General features: G+C 48.2%; 2 protein-coding genes across 2 annotated transcripts in view; both read right to left on the bottom strand.

The window, feature by feature from the left end:
* Positions 1–8,043, bottom strand: part of NEUROG1 (neurogenin 1) — a 9,320-nt gene extending 1,277 nt beyond the window's left edge. Inside the window, exons 1-2 of the mRNA XM_027896975.1 lie at positions 8,017–8,043; positions 4,402–4,421 (exon numbers count right to left, since the gene is read on the bottom strand). Of these exons, the coding sequence (XP_027752776.1) occupies positions 4,402–4,421; positions 8,017–8,043 (47 nt within the window). The remainder of the gene's footprint in view (positions 1–4,401; positions 4,422–8,016) is intronic.
* A 7,058-nt stretch (positions 8,044–15,101) lies between these two features.
* Positions 15,102–22,090, bottom strand: CXCL14 (C-X-C motif chemokine ligand 14). Its single transcript, XM_027896983.1, has 4 exons — positions 21,759–22,090; positions 20,713–20,818; positions 16,384–16,494; positions 15,102–15,349 (listed from the first exon to the last, which is right to left on the bottom strand). The coding sequence occupies exons 1-4, from the start codon at positions 21,820–21,822 to the stop codon at positions 15,334–15,336; spliced, it is 297 nt and encodes a 98-aa protein (XP_027752784.1). The 5' UTR covers positions 21,823–22,090; the 3' UTR covers positions 15,102–15,333.
* Positions 22,091–23,519: the final 1,429 nt, after the last annotated feature.

The following is a 23,519-nucleotide window of genomic DNA, read 5'->3' as shown; positions in this document are numbered from 1 at the left end:
GGGGGGGGGGGACACGCGACCGCGCGTGGCTTTGAAGTGCTGCGGGCTGCGATCCGCTCGTGTGAGCGGCGGCTTTGGCACACGACGGCGCGGCCGCCCGTTCTTATAGCGGCGGGCGGACAATGGCCCCGTGGCCGCCCCGCGGGGCCGCGCCGAGGCGGCAGGTCGGCCCCGTGCGCCGCGCCCTCCGGAGCGTGCCCGCAATTACCGCGGGCGGCCGCGCATCTGCCGCGCCCCCGGGGGACGGGGGAGAGAGAGGAGGGAGGAAGGGAGGGGGGTGTCCCCCCTGCTTTGTCCCCCACCCCCCGTGTGCGGGCAGCACAAAGCGGGGCAGGAGGGGTGGAGGGGTCACCGGCCCGCTCCGGCCGCGGGGACTCCGGCGTGAGCTTAAACCGCTGCGAGCAGGGGGCTTGGGGGAAAAAAAAAAATAAATAAAAGTTAATCCTGACTTCCAGAGGATGAGCCGTGGGTTATTCCCCAGCCAGATGCGGGTGGAAGATTTTCGTCACCCTTTACCTTGTGTTTTTTTTTTTATTTTGGTTTGGGTTTTTTTTTCCCCTAAGTGAAAATGCTCTGAGATGGTAAAACTCAAAACCAGGTATTTTTGTCTCCTGAGTTTCTGAGGAGAATGTGGACACGCGGTTTGGGTTTTGCGGGCTTCGCGTTGAAAAGGGGTTTGCAGGTGTTCAGAAAGTTGGAGGTTCCGAAGGACATTTATTTTATAAACTTCGGTGGTTGTATTCATAATACATGTACATTGTATAAACACACACACACACACATATACACACAATGTATATGCAGTGATAACCTTCTTCTTCAGGATAAAGAAAAAGAAGGGTGCTGTTTTGATTGTAAAGTTCTTGCTGCCTCTGCTAATCCTCTTTCAGTGGCTGGCTATCACCATCTCACACTTTGGGAAGCCCCATTTTTTTTAGGTGCCTAAAAAGTTTCCTAATTCTGACATCTGGCTCTTTGCATCCTGCCCTGGGTGCTGCGAGGAAGCCCCATTGTCAAGCACTCAGGTACTTGCCTCCCTGGAAGGTTTTCAGTTTCATCACCCATCAATAGCCATTTTCAGGAGCCTGTGCCTAAACTCACATGTATTTACATGATTTCCCCTTGCACAAAATGTAGATTGATTCCCCCTCCTTTGATTTCCTCCTGTGCCTTGGGTAAACAGGGAAAATCGACAGCATGAATTATTGTGCATTTTGAGTTCACGGCAACCATTCTTTGCTCCAGCTTGTGCCAGGAGTTTGCTATCAAAGTTATCCCTTCTGCTTCCCACCCTCCTGGCTTTTGAGACGACATCAGCAAACTGCCCCAAAACAACCTTCTTTGTGCCCAGAAGATCGTGCACAGAAGTGAGCAATCCAAAAAGCCCTGGGTGATGAATATTAACAAGCCTCAAACTAGAAGTAGTTTGCCAGCACCGTGAGCTTTCAGGATCAGCTCTCTTTCTGCTTTTTAACATCTTTATGTGCTTGGGTGTGCAACATAGCCAAGTAAGGCCCTGCGACGGGGGCCTGGCTGTTCCCGGCAGGGACTGGGCTCTCTCAATCACCCGACCTGCAATCAGGCTGAAGTTTTTAGGGCCTTTGCATACATAAATGACTTTCTTCGCTAAGTAGTTCCACTTCACTGAGCTCCTCATGTCCTTAAGTGACGGCACAATTAGAGGCCTCGGCCGGCCGGCAGAGATCGGCCCGTGGAGTTTCCAGCACGGACCAGGAGAAAGAAGGGACCACAAAATTTAAAGGTTATGGAAGCATATGGCAAAAAATGTTCAACTTTTGTTACTGTGCACTTTGTATACAGTGAGATAAACTCCGGTGTTGTCTGCAACACTTTGATTGCCTTTTGTTTAGGTGTCTTTGAGCAGTCAATAGTTTATTCATTAAAATGTTTATGATTCCCCAGAGTTTCACAGACTTTGGCACAACCCATCACTCGCCTGAAAGTTTGCAGTGAAAGCGCATTATTCATTAGTCCTTATCCATCATTTGCAGTTTGTCATTTGTTATTCTCTTGTTTTAAAAGTTTGTGCTCCAATCAAGGAGGGGAGAGAGCACCATGTGTCTCCGTGATCAGTCACAGCCATGAATAGCCAGGCCTGAAGTGAACGTTTCACAAACAACCCATAGGCTGAAATTTGTTTGCATAATCTATTCACCGCGCACTTATGAATAACGAATGCATTCACAGAACCAGAATTGTTTCAGGAAGCCTTCGCAAACAGAAAGAAGTGCTAAATATCTTGGAATAATTTATTCCCGATGAATAATTCAACCAGTTCTATCGCGGGGCAGTCTACTAATTTTGCAGATAAATTATTCAGCCAGCACAGATAATAGCTCTTACACCTTATGGGCCTGCCCCTGTGGAAGTCAGCTGCTGAAGTTTCCTGAAGTTTCCTGGGATTGGGAGAGAAAAAGATCCCGAAATGGAACGGGACCATTGATTTCAAGGAACACAGAGTGTGTTTCCAGTGTCTCACTGACGGCCTTATTCTGAGTTTTAGCCTTTGATGTTAACTTTTCCACCTTGCTGTAAGTGCAGCTGGGCTCAGATGGACTCAGGGATGTTATTAGTTTCATAATTGGAGCTCTAAGGAAATGCTTTATCATTTGCTTTGAGAGACCTTACAGCACTTTAAAAAATGAGAGGAAAGAAGATTCAACCTGATATAACACTTGTGAGACCTCGAGCACAAAGCTTGTTCCTCTGCCCTCATGTTGAGACATCATGGGTGGACTCCAGAAAAAGTAGGAATTGATGAACAAAGGTGGAGGAAAGGCTTTTGGAGAAAATGTGCTCTCAGGTGCCTGGCACTGCACTGTTTCCTTCATGGAAAAAGCCAGTCAGTGAGAAGATGCCATTCCCTGGTTTGCTGGACCTTGTAAAGGTAAATAAATCTCCATGTTAGAAATCAGCCTCTCATTTCAAAACCAATCAAAATTATGATCATTAGAGCAGTGTTAGCATCACTCTTCTCTCCAAGATTGGAAATGAGTGGTTCACAGTAAAACTACTGCTCCCTCATTTGGAAGATGCCTCAGAGAAGTCAGAGGAACATCTTTTCTTTTTTTTTTTTTTCCTCCCAGCTCTTAAGATGCACATCATTGCAGCAACTCACCAAACTCCATCTTTTGTTACATTTGTACAAAAGGGCTTGAACTCATGTTGGGATGAGTATCAAAACAATGCGTCAACCAGGAGAATGCTGCTTTTTTGCTCCCTCATGTTTGAAATCATGGCCAGTAAGGGAAGGCAGAGCTGCCTGTGGAGGATAATTGAGCTAAATTTAGAGAGGTGACTGTGGCTGGTGGCAAAGCTGTCACTGGGAGCAGAAAGTTTGACCTTGCAGGAGGAAAGGAAGGATCAAGCTCACTCATCCCTGGGCATGGCCAGGTTGATGCAGCAGGAATTTTAAAGACAGGTAGGAAACTAGAAGACTGTTCAGTGGGGCAGCACCCAGGTCTGGACATGGTGCAGAGCACAGAGGCCTCTTGTCCAGCCTGGGTGGGGACAGACGTGTGGTGAGGGCTGCGAGGGCAGGGATGGACAGATGGAGCTGTGCTCCTGGGGCTCCTCACCCCGCTGGAGTCACCTTACAGAGGCTCTCAGAGGGCTCAGAGCTTGGTCCTGTGGCTGCTGACTGATGGACAGCCCTGGAAGGCCAATATTTGGAAGGGCTCTCAGCCCGCAGGGAGGCAGAGTTAACCCTTCTGGAGCAGGAGCCAACTCTCCTGCCGGGGAAACCCCTCGGGAGCAGCTCAAGGGCTTTGTCTCTGAAGGATTTGGCCTCCTCTCCTACTTGCCCGTGGCCAGGGTGAGGCCTCAGGCCGTGTGCCAGGGGCCACTCACGGGTGGGGAGCACAGGGACATCACAGGGAGTCCCCATGTACCGGGGGATCCTGGTCCTGGGAAGCCAAATCCTCTCCAAAATCCTGCACAAGTGCCTGGGAGTTGCAGTCAGGGTTCAACCCCTCCTGGGGGCTCTGCAGAAATAATGTTTTATTTTCAGGTTTCAAATGTGTGATGTAACATTTTCCTTCTTTTTGGAAAGGTGGGGGGGAGGTTGAGTAGGTAAACGATTGTTCCCTGCAAGCACAAATGTATTTTGTTTGTTGTAATTAAAATGTTTTAATGAGACAACCATAAAATCAACCATTAATTATTTTTTTTTCAAACACTTCTGCTTCCTTTTGAGCTAGGTCTATTTAGAAATAGTTTAGAGAGTAGCCTGCAGTTTTATTCTTTCTGTGGTATTATACACAGGAGTGGAGAAGTCATTTATAAATAATTACACAATGTTTTGGGTCTTTGGGTTTGTATAATATATCAAAGCGATTAGTACACGCATTGTTCCATTGTAAATGGTTTTTTTCCCTTCCTTTCAGTTTCACTTGCCTTGTCTTCTATCTAAACCTTTTTCGTGAAATCCTTTGTCTTCCTCATTCTTTTAGCTTGTTACAGTGCAGGGACATTCTTCTTATTCAAACACTCACAGCATGAGCAAAGAAAGCTACTTCTGTCGCATCTTAAGTTTTACCATAACTTTCTGGCATTTTCTTTTCTTCTGATTTTCCCAGACCACTGATAGGGTAATGAAGAATTATAACATACATCAATTATTGGTGCTCACGGTGTATTATGCTTCTGAATTCAAGGGGAGATAAAGAGGAGGGGAAAAAAAAAAAAAAAGCCCCACTTTCTGTGTTTTTGAGGCACATGAGAGAGGACTCAGCGCAGATTATTTATAACATCTTTCTGAGCATCAATTATGTTTGACTCCTACAACCACTTCCTTGTCCCACTGGTTTTATGGCCAGAAGGAGTCATTTTTGTGTGTGGTAGCTGTGGCATTTAACTTGTTTCTTTTATGAGGAGCCCAAACAATGCATCTTCAGGCCAAACAATCTATCTCCCCGAATAATAGCCCAAATGTCACTCAAGGGCTCCGGGCTGGGAAATGTGTGATCGTGGTAAAGGGCCACGGGAAGGGGTTTGGGAGGGACCCTCATGGGGCTTCCCAGCACTGGGTACCCCCAGGGAGATGGGTTGGGCTTTGGTGTGGGGTGCATGTGCCATGGGAATTGCCTGAGGTTTCAACAACCCTAATCCAAGTTATCCAAGGAAAAGGGCCAAACCCTCACGGTGTGGTCATGCACACACCCTGCCTGGCCTTCCCCAGCCTGGAAAAATAAAATTAGGATGTCACCTCCCAGAAATGAGCCCTTTTTGCCCCACACCTTTGTTGTGCGAGAGCTTTTTCTTCTCTTCTTTTCCCGCCCACGATTCCCCCTCCTTTGTTGATCTGTATTCTGTTAATAGAAACTAGAACACTCATCCTAAAAGAAAGGGACAAAACTCAATGGCTGCCCTGCAGAAGAAATTCCCCCCCAACAACATCCAAACTGGGAAGCTTTAACTTCAAGCTGAGATACTCAGATTTTCCCTTTAAACCTCCCATATCGATAATTCTGCTTCGGAGCGGCAAAGACAACCCGAAAGAATTAAACACCGTAATGTGGGGGTGAAACGGAGCCTGAACTCTTGGGGGGGCTTTGGGGGTGTCCCCTCCCCTCTCCCAGGTTTGGGGGTCCCCTTTGACTCTGGTTGGAGTCCTGCAGCAGAGTGTGGGGGGGGTTGATGCTCCAGGACCACCAGCAGCCCGCGGGTCCCCACTGCCCCTCCACGGGGGCCCGGGGGATTTGCTGCCATTTGCATAGCAGGTGTTGGGTCCAGGGCCATTCTTCCTTAAGGGACTTTTAATACGGGATAAATTACTGGGAATTAGGAGGAGGCAGGCGACAAGAAAAGAGCTCCCCGGAGTCTTCTCCGGGCCTCGGCGGGGGGAATTGGAGAGAATGGCTAAAAAAAGGGAGAAAAACACAAATGCAGCGGCTTCTGCCCCCTCCCAGGGAGTTTGGGGTGCACAGGGTTTGAGGGGGGAGCTCTTCTGGTTTCTCCTGAAACTGAGGTTTGGCCTCAGGAATGCAGTAATCCCGGGACAGAAGTACGATTACTGGCCTGAGGATCTTTGATTGAGTAGGTCTGGAAGGGGGGTTTAAAATGTTAATCCCTGGTATAATCCCTTCCCTGGCATTGTAGGGACAAGGGTTTGCCCCCGAAGGGAATTGCCTGCTTCCTTCCCCGGGATTCGGGGCAGGAGGGCAAGGCCAGGGAGCAGCTCCCGTGTGGAGGTGCAGGCACAGACACGTGGCTGAACTCACACCCCCTGCGTGCCCACCACGTGTGCCCACCCCTGTGCACCCAGCCCTGTGCCCACCTGGCCTCACACGCTTTTCACATCACAGACTGTATGTATTCTACATAAATAAAGGCCATCTACAGTGAAATGCTGTATCAGTGAGGAAGGAGGTGACATCTCCCGAATTAAAAAAAAAAAAAAGAAGCAAGCGGGTGAATTAACCCCAAAAGAGATGTGAGGGCTGGGCAGGGACCTGCTGGTGCTTGCAGGAGCCCCAGTGCTTGGGCTGAGCAGGGCAGGTGGGAAAGGAAAGGAGACAGCTCCAACCACCAGTCCTGGGCACAGGGTCCTGCTCCCTGACCCCAGGGATGACCCTTCGGGTTGCAGGTCCTGCTGCTCTGGCCATGAGAGGGACGAGGGTGACACCCCAAGGCTCGGCGCTGCAAATTCGGCCGTGCAGGGATGAGGGTTTGCATCTCCCCTCTGTCTTGTTATTGCTTTTATGGTACCGGTAAAAAAAAAAAAAAAAAAATTAATTCTTCTAATTATTTCAGTAAGCAGTTATATGACCTTGGCTACAATTGTACATATGGAAGCAGGAAGAGATTTAGTTTGCCTTAAATAGAATATGATTTTTAGAAAGTATCAAGGTGAAACTTTGTGTGGCTTCTGAGTTAAGGTGCTTCAGGGAGAACACGCAGTGGGGGTGCCCTGACTCTTTCTAAACTAACCCCCCTTTTTTTTTCCTGCACCAAATCAGCTATTTGAAGGGTGTCACTGATTTTCAAACAAATTGCATGAAACTTGGCTGAAAGCAAGTGGTAAATAATACGTAGATTTGCTCTATTTTTTTGGAATTGAAAGTGTTTCTGCAGTGCCTCTGGTGAGGGGATACTCCTTTCTTTTCCAATTCAAGCATGTATTAAATTGCAATAAAATACTTAATTAGGAATGAAGAAGTGAATGTGCTTCTTCAGACTATAAATGTCTCATTTTTAAACCCTCTTGGATAAAACCCAAGGTACTTTTTTCCCTCTTCACCTCAGGTTTAACGCATGGCAGGTCTCGAGCCTGTTTCCAGTTACTCCAGTGGGAATTAGAGATAATTTCTCTGGAGCTGGTGCAGCTCCACTTCTCCAAAGCAGCTGTTGGAGATAGCCAGGGCTTTGCACCTCTCACCCCACTGTCCAAACAGGGGGGGGATCCAAAGGGGCTGGAAAATTGCTGAGCAACATTGTTCATGAGATTACTTTTTATTACTTGTCTTGTGGGTCTAATGTATATACAGCTGGTGCCTATCCCAAGGAATCTTTTTCCCTTTCTTTATTTCTTCCCCCAGAAAAAAATAGTGTGTGGCTTTAGTGTTTGGTGTTATTTATCTTCATTAACCTGTTGATGACCCCAACCCCACAAATGACGTGCCAGGTGCTGGGAATTCAGCTCTTCGGCCGTGAACTCCACCCACTGTCTTCACAAGGAAAAGAAAGGAAAACCCCAGCTTTCCTGACGTGTAAATGATGGGAATAACCACAAGGTGTCAACCTCCACCAAGCTGCGGCTCAGAGCCGGTGCTGCTCCTCCGGCTGGGATGGATAACCTGCGTGGAGGCTCTGCTGGAAAACCCGGGTACCTGCTTCAAGTAAGTGGGCAAAAATCCCCTAAAACACAGAAAATTTCCTGTTTTGCCTTCGTTCTTTGCTTTAAGACCATCCTGCATTTCTATTTGTTTTCCTTTATGATTTTCCACACCAATCTTTAGCCAAATTCAATGCCCTGCTCCGTTCTTTCCTCCTGACCTTAAGAGAACGTTTCCCAGACACCATGGCGAACCTGAGAAGTCTTTTTTTTTTCCCCACTTGTAGAGCAACATTTCCAGGCATAATTGTCCAGTATGTTGTTCTGTGCAGCTGAAGTGCTGGGTTTTAATCTCCTGGGCAACCCAAATCCATATTTCCCTCGGTGGGTGCAGTGTGTGGGGGTCCTGTTCTGGCCTAAGGTGTGCCCCACTTATCAAGAGCCATTGCTTTCTGCAAAAGCACTGTCCCAGGCGTCTTTAGATTGAAAGCAGTCCCAAGGATTTCCTGTTTTCCCCTTCATCCCTTGAGTTCACACAGCTCGTGGGCTGATGGCATCGCCCGCAGCCAGAGGTGATGCTCTGACACCAGGAAAAGTGGATTTTCCTGGCAGAACTCTTTTAGCTGTCGCACAAAAATGGAGAGGGAACACCCTGCCAGCCACTTACACTTTGGATTTGAGAGGTAGCACGAGTTGCTGCTGGGGAGGGGTGACTGGGAATTACTGGCCCAAGGAGGGAGCTCAGCTGCTCTGGGCTGGTTTGTTTTTCCTAATGTGATGGCAGAAGTGATAAGTCTGGAGAGCTAAGAGAGGAAGTTGAAGTAAACCCCGAGGAAAAATGTAAATGGTGCAATCATGAAGGTAATAGAAGCAGAGAAGTATTTTTATGCCACACGATTGAATGGGCAATAATGAGGTAAAAAGACCTCATTTCTTCCGGGATTAGAAGTGAGCTCAAAATTGCCAAGGCCTACTGGAAGTGGGGGGGGAGGAAAGGGGAGGAAAGAAGCCTGTTGTAGCATTTCTTTTCCTTTAATAAGCTTCTTTTTCTGGGAGTCCTGAGTGTTCAGATGTAGCAGACTTAGTGCCTAGTAACCCAACAAAGCTTCGATTGGTGCCTCTGCAGAAAGATTTTCTTTTCCTTGCAGGTTCCTAACCATGAAAAAAACCCTGAGATCAGTTGCTTCAGAATCCTTAATTAAACACAACAAAGAAGGGCAATTAGAGCTGTGTTTTCCTTTTGTCATCCAGCAAATCTTCCAAACCTCAACCCCCTTTTTCTGGCTCCAAGATTTATGACAGGAATAAATCATAATTATTCCTGTAATTATCAGCCTGAAGTGAACATCAGCAGGATTAAATTTTTTTTTTTCCCTTGGAGGAGGTTCTGAAACCCATTCAAGAGGAATTCACTAACCTCTTTTATTGTGCAGGAAGGAAACCAAAAACTCAGGCGTGGTGATTTTCCCAGGCCTTGGCTGCCTGCTTGCTTTCCTGTCACTTCATGTCATGTCATCCCTGCCTCCCGGGTCCTGTGTGCCTGCTCATCCAGCTCCTGTTGGGCTGGACGCCCTCCATGTGTGTCATCAGAGCCAAAGAGCTGATAACATGAACAGGCAAAAGATGAGAGCCAAATCCAAGGGGATTTGAGGACTTCAGAGGTCAGAAAAAGGATCAGAAATACAACCTCTCACCAGGTGTTCAAAGAGTGAACACTTGTGCACTTTGCACCCCTACAAGCATTTCTTCCAGGGATCTTGGCTTTGATTTGGTGGTTGGGTGAATTCTGCTCCTGCCCAGTGAGGAGGAGCAAGTTCTCCCCTTGAGGCATCGAAGGTGACGTGTTTTGGCTGCTGGGAGGTCAGAGAGTCCTGCCTGAGGACAGGACCCCAGTGCAGCACTTGGGGAATGACAATTCTGTGGGGTCCTGTGGGTCCTGGTCTTGCTAGAGAGCTGGTGGCAGGAGAGAGAACCACTGGGCAAGAAAACCACATTGGGCAGAAGCTCCTGATGTTTTTAAGGGATTTGAGGCAGTTGGTTTGGGAATGATCCCCCCAGGGTTGTGCTGGTGTGATGGACGTGGCTCTTGCAGTCACAGAGCAGCCAGGAGTCCCCTTTTCCCTTAGTGTTTGTGCTCCAAACTGACAGGATAATATCACTCTGTAAACCTCTCAGCAGTTTTCCCAAAGCACAGCTGCTTTGCTTTGGTTTATGATTTGTTTTTCTTTGCTTTGGGGGTGTTTCCTAAAACACATGTAACAGTTGAAGCTTTTCTTGCAGAGCTGGGGACGAGCAGGCTCTGAATTGATTTATAATGCAGACGGCTATAGAGGTGTCCCCCCGGCTGTCTGAGATGGTTTTTGGTTACCACTAGATGTCCTTTCAGCCCTGCTTTCCCCACTGCTCCTTCAGAACAGTCGTCTGGGCTGGGATCTGCTGGCCATGGCCCAGGAGCTGCCAGACACCAAAGTGCTGCTGAGAGCAAGGAATGGGGCTGATATTCCTGAACCTCGGGCTGCTGGGGCCTCCCAACCACCCTTTTGATCTTGCACAGCTCCATCTCAGGTAGTGCTGGCTCACAGAATTAAGGATGCTCAAAATCCAACGTCTGGATCTGTACTGGGTATTAAAAACTTTATTACCTCTACCACGAATCAGGAGCTGTCCGTGCAGGGCCACTGGTTAGTGGAGCTGATGGTCCAAGGAGGCCCTTGGAGGGTGGAGAGGATGATGACTGTCTCAGTTTCACAGGATGACCAAGTGGTGGTCCCGTTTTGTGCAGGTACAATTTGGGAGGTGGTAGCTCGAACACCTTCATGGGCATGTTCCATGGAGATGCAGGTTTGTGTTGTCAGGAATCACAGCTAACAGTGCCAGGGGGTTTTCCACGTTGCCTGGATGCCCAGAATTTTGCAAGCAGTATTTCTGTAAGTTGTGTGTCGGTACCGCTGAGCACCAGTGATCGCCCAAAGCAGCTGGAGCTGCTTGCAAAGGCAGCTGCATCTGCTGTCTCTCAGGCAATGGCAATCCCAGTTTGCTGTTCTGGGGTGGGTTATGTCAGGTAAAGGAATTAAAGGGAAATTTGCTTTGCCAGAAATGTGTGTTGCTTACAAGGACAGCTGAGGGCCTGTGGGGTGCAGCTTTTCAAGGCAAAATGAGCACCTTCCAGGAAACACTCAGCTCTCTGTGGTTTAGGATCAGAGGGAGATCAGTGACTAACAGACACAGAGCTTCTGGCAGAGCAAACACAGGGTCAGCGAGAGCTGCAAACAGCAATCCTCAAAAATACCTGCATTTCCAGCCGTGACCTTGCACACCTCAACCCACTGAAGGGAACAATCTGAACAACAAGTGCCAGCATGAGTGCCAGGCATGGCAGATCCACAGAATGCCCTGGCATGAGCTCGGAGCAGCCAGGGGTTTCAGGATGGGCCACCCATCCTTCTGGATCTGAAGCCCAAACTCAGCCCAAGCCAGTTTACCTTTTACCAAAGGTGCTGAGGAACCAGCAGTAAGTGAGGTCTTCAGATGCTGCACACATCTGGATTTCAAGGCTTCCTTTTGGAAAGCTGGCTTTGGAGGAAAAACACTCCAAATGTGACTGGAGTTTCATTTGACCTGATGGGGAGTGTGTTTTGGAGACTGCAAGCTCTGTCTGGGCTCGTATAAAACCTGTGAAGTGATGTCAGGTTGCACAGAGGCCCTTTGCCCTTGGACAGGCGCTGGATCTGGATCCCAGTGGGATGACGAGCCCTGGGGGTGGTGACTTTTTTATTCACATTCGCTCCTATTCTCTGCAAATACGGGCCCAGAAGGGACCCAACCCTGCTGGTTAATTAGCTCAGAGAGCATTTGTGTTGCTGTAACACTGCCTTTGACCTCCCACTCAGGTCTCAGGGGTGGCCAGTGCAGTCCCCCAGCCCCCTTGATGACTTTACCGTGGAGCCCCACGTTTGCTCCCACAGCCCTGGTAAAACCTGGATAGTGCAGAGCCAGCACTTCCACCACGTGGATGTGGCCAGGAAAGGTCCCCCACGTGTGCAGCAACCTGGCATGGCCTTGTGCCTGGATTTAGGGGCACAGCAGGGCCTGCCCAGAGCCATCTCAGAGAGACCACCAAGCAACCATCACTTCTTAATAAACTTCTCTGGCCGGTGCTGACCTGGACCGTATATGAACAAGTGAAAAGCAAGTGGTGAAAGGCTCTGGGTAAAATTCCTAATCCCACCGAGTGCTCTAACTGAAAAGGCCAGGCAGGTCTCCCCACTATTGAGTCCTCTCACTGCAGCTGGTTCACCCTGGTGTTTTTATTAAAATAAAACCCAACACAGCCCTGTTTATGAACTGGTCTGTGGATGCCCAATGCCCAGGGGAAGGATGGGCTGTGTGGGAAGGTCTCCTTTGCAGGGCTTGTCGCTTCATTTCCACGTGCTCCTGGCTGCTGGGGAGCAGCTTTGCAGGCTGGATGGGGAAAGCAGTTGGCTGCTGCCCTCCTTGGATGCCCTGGGAAGGGTTTACACGTTGTGATGCCTCATGGAGTGAAGGAGCTGTGGGATCTGCTGCTCCTGCACCCCCAGGATGAAGCAAAGCTCCTGCTGACCCTGCACATTCTCAGGCTCGTGGGAAGGTAAATTGGGAACTGGGGAGCCCTCAGGGCTGGCTGGTGCATGCTCAGACCATATTCCAGAGGCTTAATTTTTCGATCTGAGAGCACAAATGTATGCTTTGCATATGAGGGAGGCTGGACTGGGGGGGTCTCCTGTGGCTTCACAGACTGCTGGGGAAAACAAAAGCAAACCTTAAGGTTGCTGCCAAAATCTTTGTGGAGGAGGTACCTACATAGGTCTATTATATATACATATTTAAATATTTTAGCAGAGATCTTTCAGTCTGAGGGAAAGAGGCTGATCTGTGAGTGGCAGTTACCTTCTGATGCAGTATTTCCCTTTACAACTGCGTGTCAGGGATGGCAAGGGATGCTCCTCCAGTTCCTGGAAAGTTTACAACCCTGCCTGGACATGCAGGTTAACAGGCTTGGGAAAACCAGCTCAGGGTCAGCTTTTTCTCTTCATGGTTTCAATTCCTGTTTTTGAAAGTTGTTTTATTTAAAAGACAGATTTTGGTTAAGGGAAACGCAAATACTGAACCAAAGTTTTGGGCGTTTTTGGTGGTGTTTTTATTTTGTTTTTGTTTTGTTTTGGCTTTGTTTGTTTGTTTTCCATGACAAGTGGAAAAAACATTACAATTGGTTTCCTCTGTACTTAGTTTTTGCTGGTGGTTTTGGTGTGGTGGATGAACCCAGAGCTAGGAGTCATTTTTACAGGCTATGCCCTCTGAGGTGTGAGTCACTGGGAGCTCAGTTTGGGCAATCAGAGCTGTACACAGCATTCCCAGCAGCATTTAACCACCTCTTATGCAACCATATCAATATTTTTTCCAGGAAATCCATTGCCCAGTGGTGGCTAAATATGCACAAACCTTTTTTGAAATCTGCTGGTCTGTTGAAATCAAATCTTCTCAAGGAAAATCTACTGGCCTTGTTAACATGTGACTCGAGAAAGGAGAGGGGCAGCTCATGGGGCTGGGTTTGCCCAGAGATGGAGCTCAGAAGCAGAGCCTTGTGGTTGATATCCCCAGAGATTCAATTTCTTAAACACTCCAGGATCTTCCTCAAGGTTTTTGCTCGTAGGTACCTGAAGCTTGAGCTTCATCCTTATGCAGAATAGGAAAATGCTTAGAGATCTGACAGCTCTTTCTCCTTCAGCTCTGCCAGCTATTATCACAGTAATTAAGGAGACATATATGTATATATATAAATAGACAGAGAACTCCTGTTGGCTTTACCATTCCAGTCTGCTGCTTTCCTTTTATCTGGGGAATGATGGAAGAGCCTTGTGGGGTGCAAAGTCCCTCCCTGTGAGCCAGGGTAGAAACTCTGCAGGAACAGGAGGTGGTGGCTCCCAGGTTTTTGTTGTCTGATATTTTTCGTTGTTGTTGTTCAGCCTTCCCTAATCTAACCCAGATTTTATTTAAATCGCTTTATTTACTTGGTTTTCTATGGATTGAAGTGGTTGATTTATGTTCACTTAACACCAGACTAGTGGTTACAGGGTAATGGTATCGCCCTTATTTATGTCATTCCTTGTGTTTGGCTAAAAGCCAAATCCTAAAATGAGAAAAGAAAGTAAATTGTACCAGAATAATGTTCTCCAATTCCAGAGTCATCAAGATGCCATATCTCTAATCAGCTTCTCTGAGTCACTGTTTTTTTCCCCCCCAAACCAATTAATCCACAAAACCCCAAGTGATTAGAAGGAGCTGGAGCTCCCTGATGGCTTAGGGGAATTTAAAAGCAATTGTCAGCCCTTTTTAAATATATTTTTTTTTATTACGTTTTGTCGTTTGTCTTAGAAAGAAATATGAAATCTGCATGCAACCTTCTAAATATTTCAAACATTTAAATAGCATATGATAATTTAGCAGTACAGTACATTATACAGCAAGATAATATAGGGAGACTTCCTATAGTATATTTACAAATGAAAAGGTAGTTTTGTTATATTAAAAAGAGGAATGCACTGCTTAACATGGAAGTATTACATTCAAAATAATGAATATGTTGTATTGTGACTAAAACATACATAGGGATTTATATGTTTGCCCTATCATATTTTTCATAAAAAGGTACCTTTTAAAGGCTTTCTTTGTTGTTGGTGCTACAAATCTAGGAAATCATACACAATAGCCTTGAAGCTTAAAATATCTCCGTACTGAAGCCGCAGTGAGCGCTTCAGGTGAGGAAAAAAAAAAAAAAAACAAACCCCAAACCAAACAAACTTTTATTGTCTTAGTAATAAAAACAACCTAGAAACGCTTTCTAATGCATGAGAGGTTAAAGGGGAGGCAGGAGACGCTTCGCCTTGCAGCGAGACCTCGAGTCCTTCGAGGAAGAGGTACACGAGTGATGTCACGCTCACTCGAGGAGGTGCTGAGGGACCTCGTTCTGCAATCACAGCCACGTTCCAGCGGCATCTGCCCCAGCAAACTCGCCTTTGGTCCCTGCTCTGCCTGACCGAGGTGGAGGCTGCAAACACACCCACCAAACCCGGCACCGAAGCTTTCCCGCTGCCAGGGGGGAGGAGGGAATGGCTGCGTGACACCGTCACAAACCTTGCTGCTTGCCTGGTGAGCTTATAAAGCTCGATTGCAATCATAGTGCAGTATGAATGAAGAATAATAATAATAAAAAAAAAAGAAAATTAAAAATCCCAAACCAACCTCCTTAGAACGAAAAGCACGTGTTTTTCCCAATTTCGGTGCGGAGCAGGCGGGTGTGGAGTCAGAGGTGCAACAGGTGCCCGTGGAATCTGGAAGCCTTTTGCACGTGGCTATAAAATGTAAAAACTGACCCTTGGTAAAAAGTGCTTTATAGTAATACAGAATTTGTGTCTTATGTCTGTGAGAGAGAAATAATCTTCTGTAGAGCCCAGTCCTACGCCGGCCAAGGGAATCCGCTCCAGTCCTCACACCACTTGCTCTTATTCTTCATAAACCCTAAACAGAAGAAGAACCAAGAGCAGGGTATTTATGAATTAAAATTCAAGTCCATTTCAAATGACGACAACAACAATAATAATAATAATAACAACCAAACCAACCCACAAATAGTAAAAACCCAGAAACCAGATTTTTAGCCTCTGCCTAAGTAATCTGGAAATTAGGTTATTGACTTTCAGCAATCTATGCCCATAAAGCATCTGGGAGGAGTGTTGGGCTTGGACACTACCCCACCTTGGAGGCTTGTGGGGAATAACACACTCTGCTATGATTATCAGGGTAAATAATTAGGAGGGATCCTCATCTGCTAATTCACTGTAAGCACTGGCAAACCCCCTATCCTGTATACAATTGTTGATGTTTATCATGAGCTTCCATACATAATGAATTCACAGTATCTGTTATGCTTGGGGTAATATCACTCTGCCCTTTTTCTAGCTTATGTCCTGACAGAACAACGTGATGGGCTTGTCTGTCTGCATGTTTCCTGGGGCTGGGCATCCATGCTCATATTAATGATGGCATTATAAGACAAGAGATTTTTAGCACAAAGTTACTGCTTTTCTGGCCATGGTACACTTGTTAAAATTGGCAAATACCTGAGTCATCAGAGAGTGATGATGTTGAGGTGGTGTGATTAAAATATGTGACAGGGCTCTCTCTTCCCAGCTGCCCTGACTGCTTTTCTCATGACTGAAAGTAGCTTAGCTTTTCATCTTGGATTTTTCCCCGTGGAGGGGAGGTGAGTGTATGTCGGTAACTGAAAACGTCAGCTGACGAATATTTTAACCAAAAATAATTACTATTTCTAACCAGAGCAGCCTAATCCTAAAATAGAAGTGAGACCTTCATGTGGCAGGAAAGAAATAATATCAAGAACACCCTTTTAAAATCGTAATTTCGGTAATGAAATAGATCCTGCGTGCTGGAGGGAGCACTTGCAGTGTGTGCACTTCCCTGGATTCCCTGGGAGCTGCTGGTTGCCTGGCTTGCCACCAAAATCCTCCCCCCTGCATCCAGCAAGCACTTACCTGCCTTTCTCTTTCCACACTCGGTACCACTTGAGCAGCCTCACTGTGTTCTGGCGTTTGGGGTTCAGGCAGTGCTGCTGCTCCCCCCTCACCTTGGTCCACAGTGTCACACTGCAGGGCAAGGGACACGGGTCATGGCAGGCACAGGCACCTCCCAGCCCTGCTCCCCCTCCACCAACCCCCAAAAAGAGAAAATATCGGAACGGCTTCACTGATTATTTTAATTATTGCTGTTCTTTCTCTCCCCTTCATTCTGCAATATTTTAAATATTTGCACGTGGCAGAGTGCCCTTCTGCCCAACAGCCCAGCTCTGAGCCTCAGCATGCAGCCTTGGGGGCTTCAGCCTCCTCTGCTCAGGGCCTGATCCTGCTCTCTTGGTGCCCCCTGATTGTCAGGACAAAGCGTGTTGGGAGGCAAAACATGGCAAAAGTCTTCTCTTTGCTTTAGATCCCCTCCTTGAGGGCTCAGTGAGGCCACTCATCATCACTTTGGAATGACACAACCAAGGTGACACGAGAGGCCCAGGGATGCTTCCCAAAAGGATGGCTTTCCAGAAACATCAAGGCTGCCCCACATCTCAGGGCTCAGAATCAAGCAGTTCTCTGGTTTGGCTATTAATTTTGGAAGTTAGAAAGAAACCACCAAACTCACAGCCCCAACTTGTATTAGAATTATTGATTTTCTGGAAGTACCACCCACAACAGGGAAAAGCAGTTATTGATTTAACTGAAACACTATCATGGAATTATTTAAATGCTGCTAGAGACAGGGGTAAAATGAAGGCAGAAAACCAGAAATACCTGTGTATACTGAGGGGCTTCTTGGTTCAGAAAGAAGGTGTTTACCTTCCAACACAAGGAAAAGTGCCTTGCAAACTTTCCCAGCTCACACCCCCCTGGTTCTGAGGGAGCAAAACGTGCTGCTTGCATGAACTGAGCTGAGGATCTCACCACGTTTCCAGTTTTGAGATTGCACAAGGTGTTCAAATAGTTTTTTTCTATTCAGTTAACCTTCCCCCCCGCTCCCCTTTCTGCTCCCCCTCCATCAGGTCTAAGCCAAGGTCACAGAAGGTTAAGGTGTAATTTCCAGGTTGTTTTTTCTGGGGGGAAGTGCCCCTTTCCTGAGTGCATGGGAAAGTGGTGGAAGCCTCCAAGAGCCTCCTTGGTGGCTGCAGGCAACAGAAAGGGGCAGAGTCACAGCTAAAAACATGGACTAGCTCTGTTCTAGGGGTATTCTCAGCCCACCCCTCTGGAGAACAGTGTGTGCACGAGAAGGGGAGTTTTCCTGCGGCATTGGACAGGGGTAAACCCAAACTTTCACTGAAGGAACAGGGAGTTTTGAGGGACTTGAGGCCGGTGCAAAGTTCCTCCATGCAGCAGCCACCATCTCTGCACTGGCTGATCCACACCTTGGCTTGGGTTTCTCCTCTGACAGACCATGCAGGGTGTTTCCAGAAAGTACTGACATGTTGAGTCACAGGAGGAGAGGAGCAAGAACACCTCTGAAAAGCAGCAAATCCTGTACTTGCACCAGAAGCAGTGAAGGGCACTCTGGATTTACTGAATCCTGTTGCTGGAGGAAGAGGAGAAGATGCAGGGCTGGTTTCTCAGGTGAACTGGCTCTTTTCTCATCCTGACATGCATTGCTTTGACATCACATGGAGGTTTGGTGCTGGAGGATGGACAGCACAGGAGACATTCCCAAGGCAGCCCCACAGCTCTCTGCAGTTCTCAAGCAGTCCCTGATCGGCACAGGGTTGGGTGGCAGCGTTTTTGGGCACCCTGAGCTGAGCTGGCTCTACTTTTGGGGATGCTGGTCTGACAAATGTCAGGGGATGTGCCTAAGAGGCACTGTGGGAGCTTATGCCCTGAGGGAGGAGTTGTCTGGGTGGGCTGCAAGAAGAAGTTGAGAGGGATGGAGAAGGGACTGAAGCATCAGAACTTTCACCTCCAGTGGGATTTGTCCCTTAGCTGCCCAGGGCTTGCTGTCTGGAGCCTTTACCCCCAGTGTCTGAGGGTCCATGTGCCAAAATTCACCCCCCCCAGTAGGTCTCTGTCTCCAGGGCTATGATGAGCACTCTGGGTCAGTTTGTGCCCTCAGCACCCCATGCTGGGATGGTGGAGCAGCACTTCTGCCTACAAATACCTTGTCTCCATGGCCCCAAGGATCCTGGCTCTGGTCCTTCCATCCCAAGCAAGCGTGGGGACTGTCCCCTGCCTTGACTGCCCCTTGAGAAAGGCTCCCAGCAACACCTATTTCCCATCAGCTGTTCTCACTCTGACACATCCCAGCTCTCTGGCAAAACAGGGAGTGGTGGTGGGGAGAGTTGAACATTTGAGGCAGAAAGAGTTAAACTTCCCTTCTATTTTCCGCTGCTTTCTCTCATTCCAAGAGACAGATACACTCACAATTACTGCTGGATGTACCATGAATCTTGATAGGTTTTGACTAAACTGAGGACTCAGTTTAACCATCTCTTATCCTCTACCAGAGCTCTGCTTTGAGGGTGGTTATGGCCAAAACCTCCCCAAACTGCACCACCCCCAAACCCACTGCTCCTTTGCCTGACATCACTGATGTCAGTTCTCTGCTATAGGAAAACATGTGAGAGCTTTTGAGGAGGGCAGAAGGGGGCACAGCTTTGACAACTCGTTTTAGATGATCACTGCAGCAACAAAATCTCCCTTGCAGGAATTCAGCTCCGCTGAGCCTTGTCCAGAGGCTCCGGGATCAATTTGTTCTCAGAATATTAATTTCGGTTTGCTCTCGGTGCTGAGCTCAGGCTGTCATTGGGGCAGCTGGAAAGGCAGTGCTGGTAGTGGGTCTGCCCTGCCCCACAGACACCCCGGGGGATGGGAGATGATAGGACAGTTCTGTGAGCCCTCAGGCTTGAATAGCTGGACATCTGCACAGCCATCAGGCTGGGAAAGCAGCGGCTCCTACACACTGCATTCCAGCTTCCCCAGTGTTCTGATTGGAAGTGAAACGTTGCATCAGCGAGATCTATTTTATGCCCCCTGGTCACCATCTGCTTCTGGGGAAATGCCTTGAGTGGGCTGTGAAGAGCTGGTGTTCCTCCACACCATCGTTTTGCTGTCGAAGGGCCAAAGCAAGCGAGGTAAAGCTGTGAGGAGCTGATTCAGGCAGGGATGCTCTGCAAGCATTTTTCTGTTCAGGTCACCATCAGCTGATTTGGGCTTCACAGAAGTGGGTCTGATGTTCCCTGAGCTCAGCATTGCTCCCAGTGATGCTGGTCTGGCTCTGGAGGAAGCACAATGAACCTTGGATCTCCATTCCTCCTCCACGAGCTCTCGCTGAGTCTGAGCCAGTTCTGTGTGAGAAATCCATGGTATCTCCTCGTTTGTGCCAGTTGGATGAGCAAGATTTGTCCCCATGGGCATTACAGAGTGCCAGAGGTGGTGCAGAGCCTGGCAGGACAGGGCTCAGGCCCTGCTGTTAAATAAATGGCAGATGTTCCATGAGGAAACACAAATGCTGGATCAAACCAGCCCTTGGTGTCCTGGCAGTGTGGATGCTCTTGGGACTCTTTCACCTTTTTTAGGTGGCAGAGGAGCTTGGTGAAGTCTTCTTGGTTAATCTTCCCTTATCCAGCCACATGTGCTGGTTGGATGGTGTTTTATGGGGGGAATCTTAAGAAATCCAAAACAGGACAAGAAAAACCCCAAACCCTCCCATATTTAAAATCTAACCCCCCCCCCTTTTGAGCCAATCATGTCAAAAATCCCTGTACCTGCCTCACCTTGGTTAGCCATTACATCACTCTGAGATTTCACAGCAGCAATGGTCCCAACTTGCAGGGAGACTGAGAGGAAAACCTTTTCTTAAATGCTGGATAATCTAATTGAATGAAGGGGATTGCTCTGGTACAACAGAGGCAAAAATCTGTCTCTGATCCGGCTAATCTTCCTTGCAGAAACCAAACTCTGCTCATATTTTTTCTGTATGCCCAGAATAACTTGGGTAAACAGTTCTGAATTTTATAGCATGTAACTTGGAGTAGGATTTGTCATTATTTTCACTTGAACTAGTGATTATCTTTTATTGCTGCCTGGTTCTGGAAATATTTATTTTGAGGGGAAAAAAAAAATTCTGTCGAAAAATAATAGCTGGGGTTTTGGTCAGAATTGCACAATTTCTTTTTTGGGCTAGAAGTATTCCTAGGAATATTCAATTTGCAAATGAATATTCCCAGGAATTAGCATGCCAGGGCATGGAGGAAAACAAAGAACAAAGAAGGAACTTGCAGTAAAAGGTAAAGCAGTTCAGCTGACGGGGAAACAGCAAGCAATCAATGAGGGCAGACTTACATAATCATCTCCTCCACGCAAAACGGGTACCTCGGTTTCACTTCCAGCTTCCGTACGTTAGAGAATCTTATTTTCGGACCTTTCCTTGAGCACTTGCACTTCACGCCTACAAGAGAAAGCACTTTCTCACGCGCCTGCAAAGCCTCCTGCATACCAAGCGTCCCTGCCCTCCAGCCCGGGTGCATCCAGGAAAACTTCAGTTGACTCTTTCAAGCCTCGGTGGAAAAAGCTGAATTTTGTAAAGCTGTCGAGCTTAAAAAAAAAAAATTAAATTTTTCTTTTCTTTGGTATATCCCAGGAAAAGGTAGTGACTCTCTGGGAAATATGTTTTAGAACACTATATATGTTCTGAGGCTTTGCAGATATCAGATTTTTTTTTTTTTTTTACAGTGCACCTGCTGCGATTAAATACAATTGTCTTGAACAAAAGGAAGTGAAAGAGTCAGAACTCTTTAAACTGAGCAAGCCAGCGCACGTCTCGGCTGCTTTCTCATTCACTCACGTCCCGCTTGGACTTTGTAGGACTTCCAGTCATTTCTCCTCACATGGATGTCGTGGTGCAGCCACAGCCAGACAAAAGCTGAGCGTTTTTTAACCCTCATTTTTGTGCACAGCAGAAAGTGCAGACTGTGCCACCACCTCGAATCCACCTCTGTTCTATTTTCCCTGAAAACCACCCTTCGAGTGTTCGTTAAAGCAACCCTAAAGTGCTCTTATTTCCTGGAGCATTCCACATGCTAAACCCACCTGGCAGGAGGTATCTGAGCTGTATTCCCGGATAACGGGGAGCGTGGCATGAGCTGCCACACGGAGGGCTCTTTGGCGTGCAGTGAAGACTCGAATGAAGACGCGACTCTGCCCGGTGTATTTTACCTCTGCTTCACCTTTAAAAAAACTCGCCGCTCCCTCACTCACAGATTCCGAACATCGCACCTTCCCAACGTGCCGGGGACAGCTCAACCCAGCCCAGGGCTACCAAGAGGCAAATTGCTGGAAAAAGAGGTTTACACAGGAATAGGCAGAAAAAAAACCAAAAAACACTTTACCTTCTGCGCTGGCCAAGCACATGGCGATGAAGAGCAGGAGCAGAGCTGCTGTCAGGAGCTTCATGGTGAGACAGCAGGTACCCGAGGCGACGCCGGGGGGGTTGATGTGAATTCTCGCTTGGGGTTCTTCCCCCCGATCCCGCTGTCCCGGGGCTGTGTCACCGGCGAGGGGACAGCGGAGCTGCTCCCGGCGGAGCCGCTGCCCGGCGCTGCCTGCGCTCTGCCTCTGCCTCCCCTTCTCCTCCTTTAAAGCGGCTCCCGCTGCCCTCGCTGCCGCCTCATTAATATGCAGAGCAACTCCACGGCTCCCTCCGCTTCCTCAGCCCCGGCGGGGAGGGAGGGGACCGGCACCCCGGGGGGGAACATCCCCCATCCCCGCCCCGAGCATCCCGGGGGGAGCTGCTCCTGCCCCTGCCCAGCTGGGACAGCTCCGCCACAAGGAGGTTTGCGAGGGGAGGGGGGGTTATGTGATTATTTGTATGAACGGGGCTGTTGGATGGAAAAACACCCGCTTGCCGAGCGCTCCAGGGAATGCCCGCGCTCCGCAAAAAATTCCCGTGCACCTTTGGAAATGAGATTTGGAGAAGTCTCGCCTGGGAAGGGGGTGTCGCCTTTGGTCACGCACTGACTTTTTAATTTATAATTTTAATTTATAATAGTAATTTATTTTTTTTTTTTACCTTTAACAGGCTTCTAAATCTAATTGAAATTTTAGTGAGTTTAATGGAGAAAAATATTCCTAAAAGCGTTTTTAGGTGGGTTTGGCATGTGGAATGCTTCAGGAAATAAGATCAGTTTAGGGTTGCTTTAATGAACATTCCAACACTGTTCTGCTCCATGAAGAACAGGGTGGCAACACGCAGGAACTTCGGGGATGTAAATACCTGTTCCCTGTCCCTTGCAGGGCGATTTCAGAAACACCTAAAAGAGCATCCTTAAATCCAGACTCCAGGTTTTTGTCTAACTGAGACGGGTGAAGACCGGAGTCATCAGGGTCTAATCTCCTTCATAGCTCCGTATCCCAGGGAGGCTGCAGACAAACCCGGTTGGTCTCAGCCCATCTCCCGGCCCGTGTCCCCCCTCGCACAGCGCGTTAAACCCGAGCCCCGGCCGCGCTGGGGAAGGACACTCCGCGCACCCCCGGCTCCTCTTGCATCCTAAATTTCCCACATGGCGCTGTTCCTGCCGGCTCCCGCTGGCAGCGGCCATCCCGCTGCGTTCCCGGCCCGGGTGTTGGCAGGCTGCGAGTACAGCCCTACCACACACAGCCTGCACGTTGCGAGCAGGCAGCTGCCTATTCCTGGCCCTGGGACTCATGCGGGACGTGCCGGCACGCCGGGAACAGCCCGGGATGAGCAGGGATGGGCGGCACGTTGAGGGGGACCGGCTGACGTGGCAGGGAGCTTTTGGGGTGAAAGAGCTTGTTTTCTGGGCAGGCTGGTGAAGATGCTGCCGGTGCAAAGGGGCGAAGGGGGAAGGTGTGATAGTTTTTGTTCTGCTTTGATATTTTTGGTGGTTTACGGGTGTTTTTTGCTGTACAGCTCTAAACCAGCTCCTGAGGTTCTCCTTGCACTGCTAGGAATGGTTTGGGGGCTTGTGGTGGTGTTTCATGACAAGGCTGTTTTATTAAATTCCAACAAGACTGAAGAGAGTTTTGTTCCAGAGCCTGGGATAAAAACAGGTACCTGAGGTGTGGCAGGTCTCAGTCCAAACCCTTCAAATAAACTCCTTTCTTATACAAGAAAATAAAAAATAAACCTG

The sequence above is a fragment of the Empidonax traillii genome, unplaced genomic scaffold (genome assembly GCF_003031625.1).
Source record: "Empidonax traillii isolate 1590-97213 ecotype Southwest subspecies unplaced genomic scaffold, ASM303162v1 scaffold523:size469459, whole genome shotgun sequence".
Classification (NCBI taxonomy): domain Eukaryota; kingdom Metazoa; phylum Chordata; class Aves; order Passeriformes; family Tyrannidae; genus Empidonax; species Empidonax traillii.
The sequence above is the reverse complement of the archived record's forward strand: the minus strand, read 5'-3'. Positions and strand labels throughout refer to the sequence as shown.

Coding starts and splice junctions, on each gene's coding strand:
- CXCL14 (XM_027896983.1), bottom strand. CDS start 21,822: ATGAAGCTCCTGACAGCAGCTCTGCTCCTGCTCTTCATCGCCATGTGC. Junction 20,819..21,758: donor GTGCTTGGCCAGCGCAGAAG/GTAAAGTGTTTT, acceptor TTTCTCTTGTAG/GCGTGAAGTGCAAGTGCTCA. Junction 16,495..20,712: donor TGCGTGGAGGAGATGATTAT/GTAAGTCTGCCC, acceptor CTTGCCCTGCAG/TGTGACACTGTGGACCAAGG.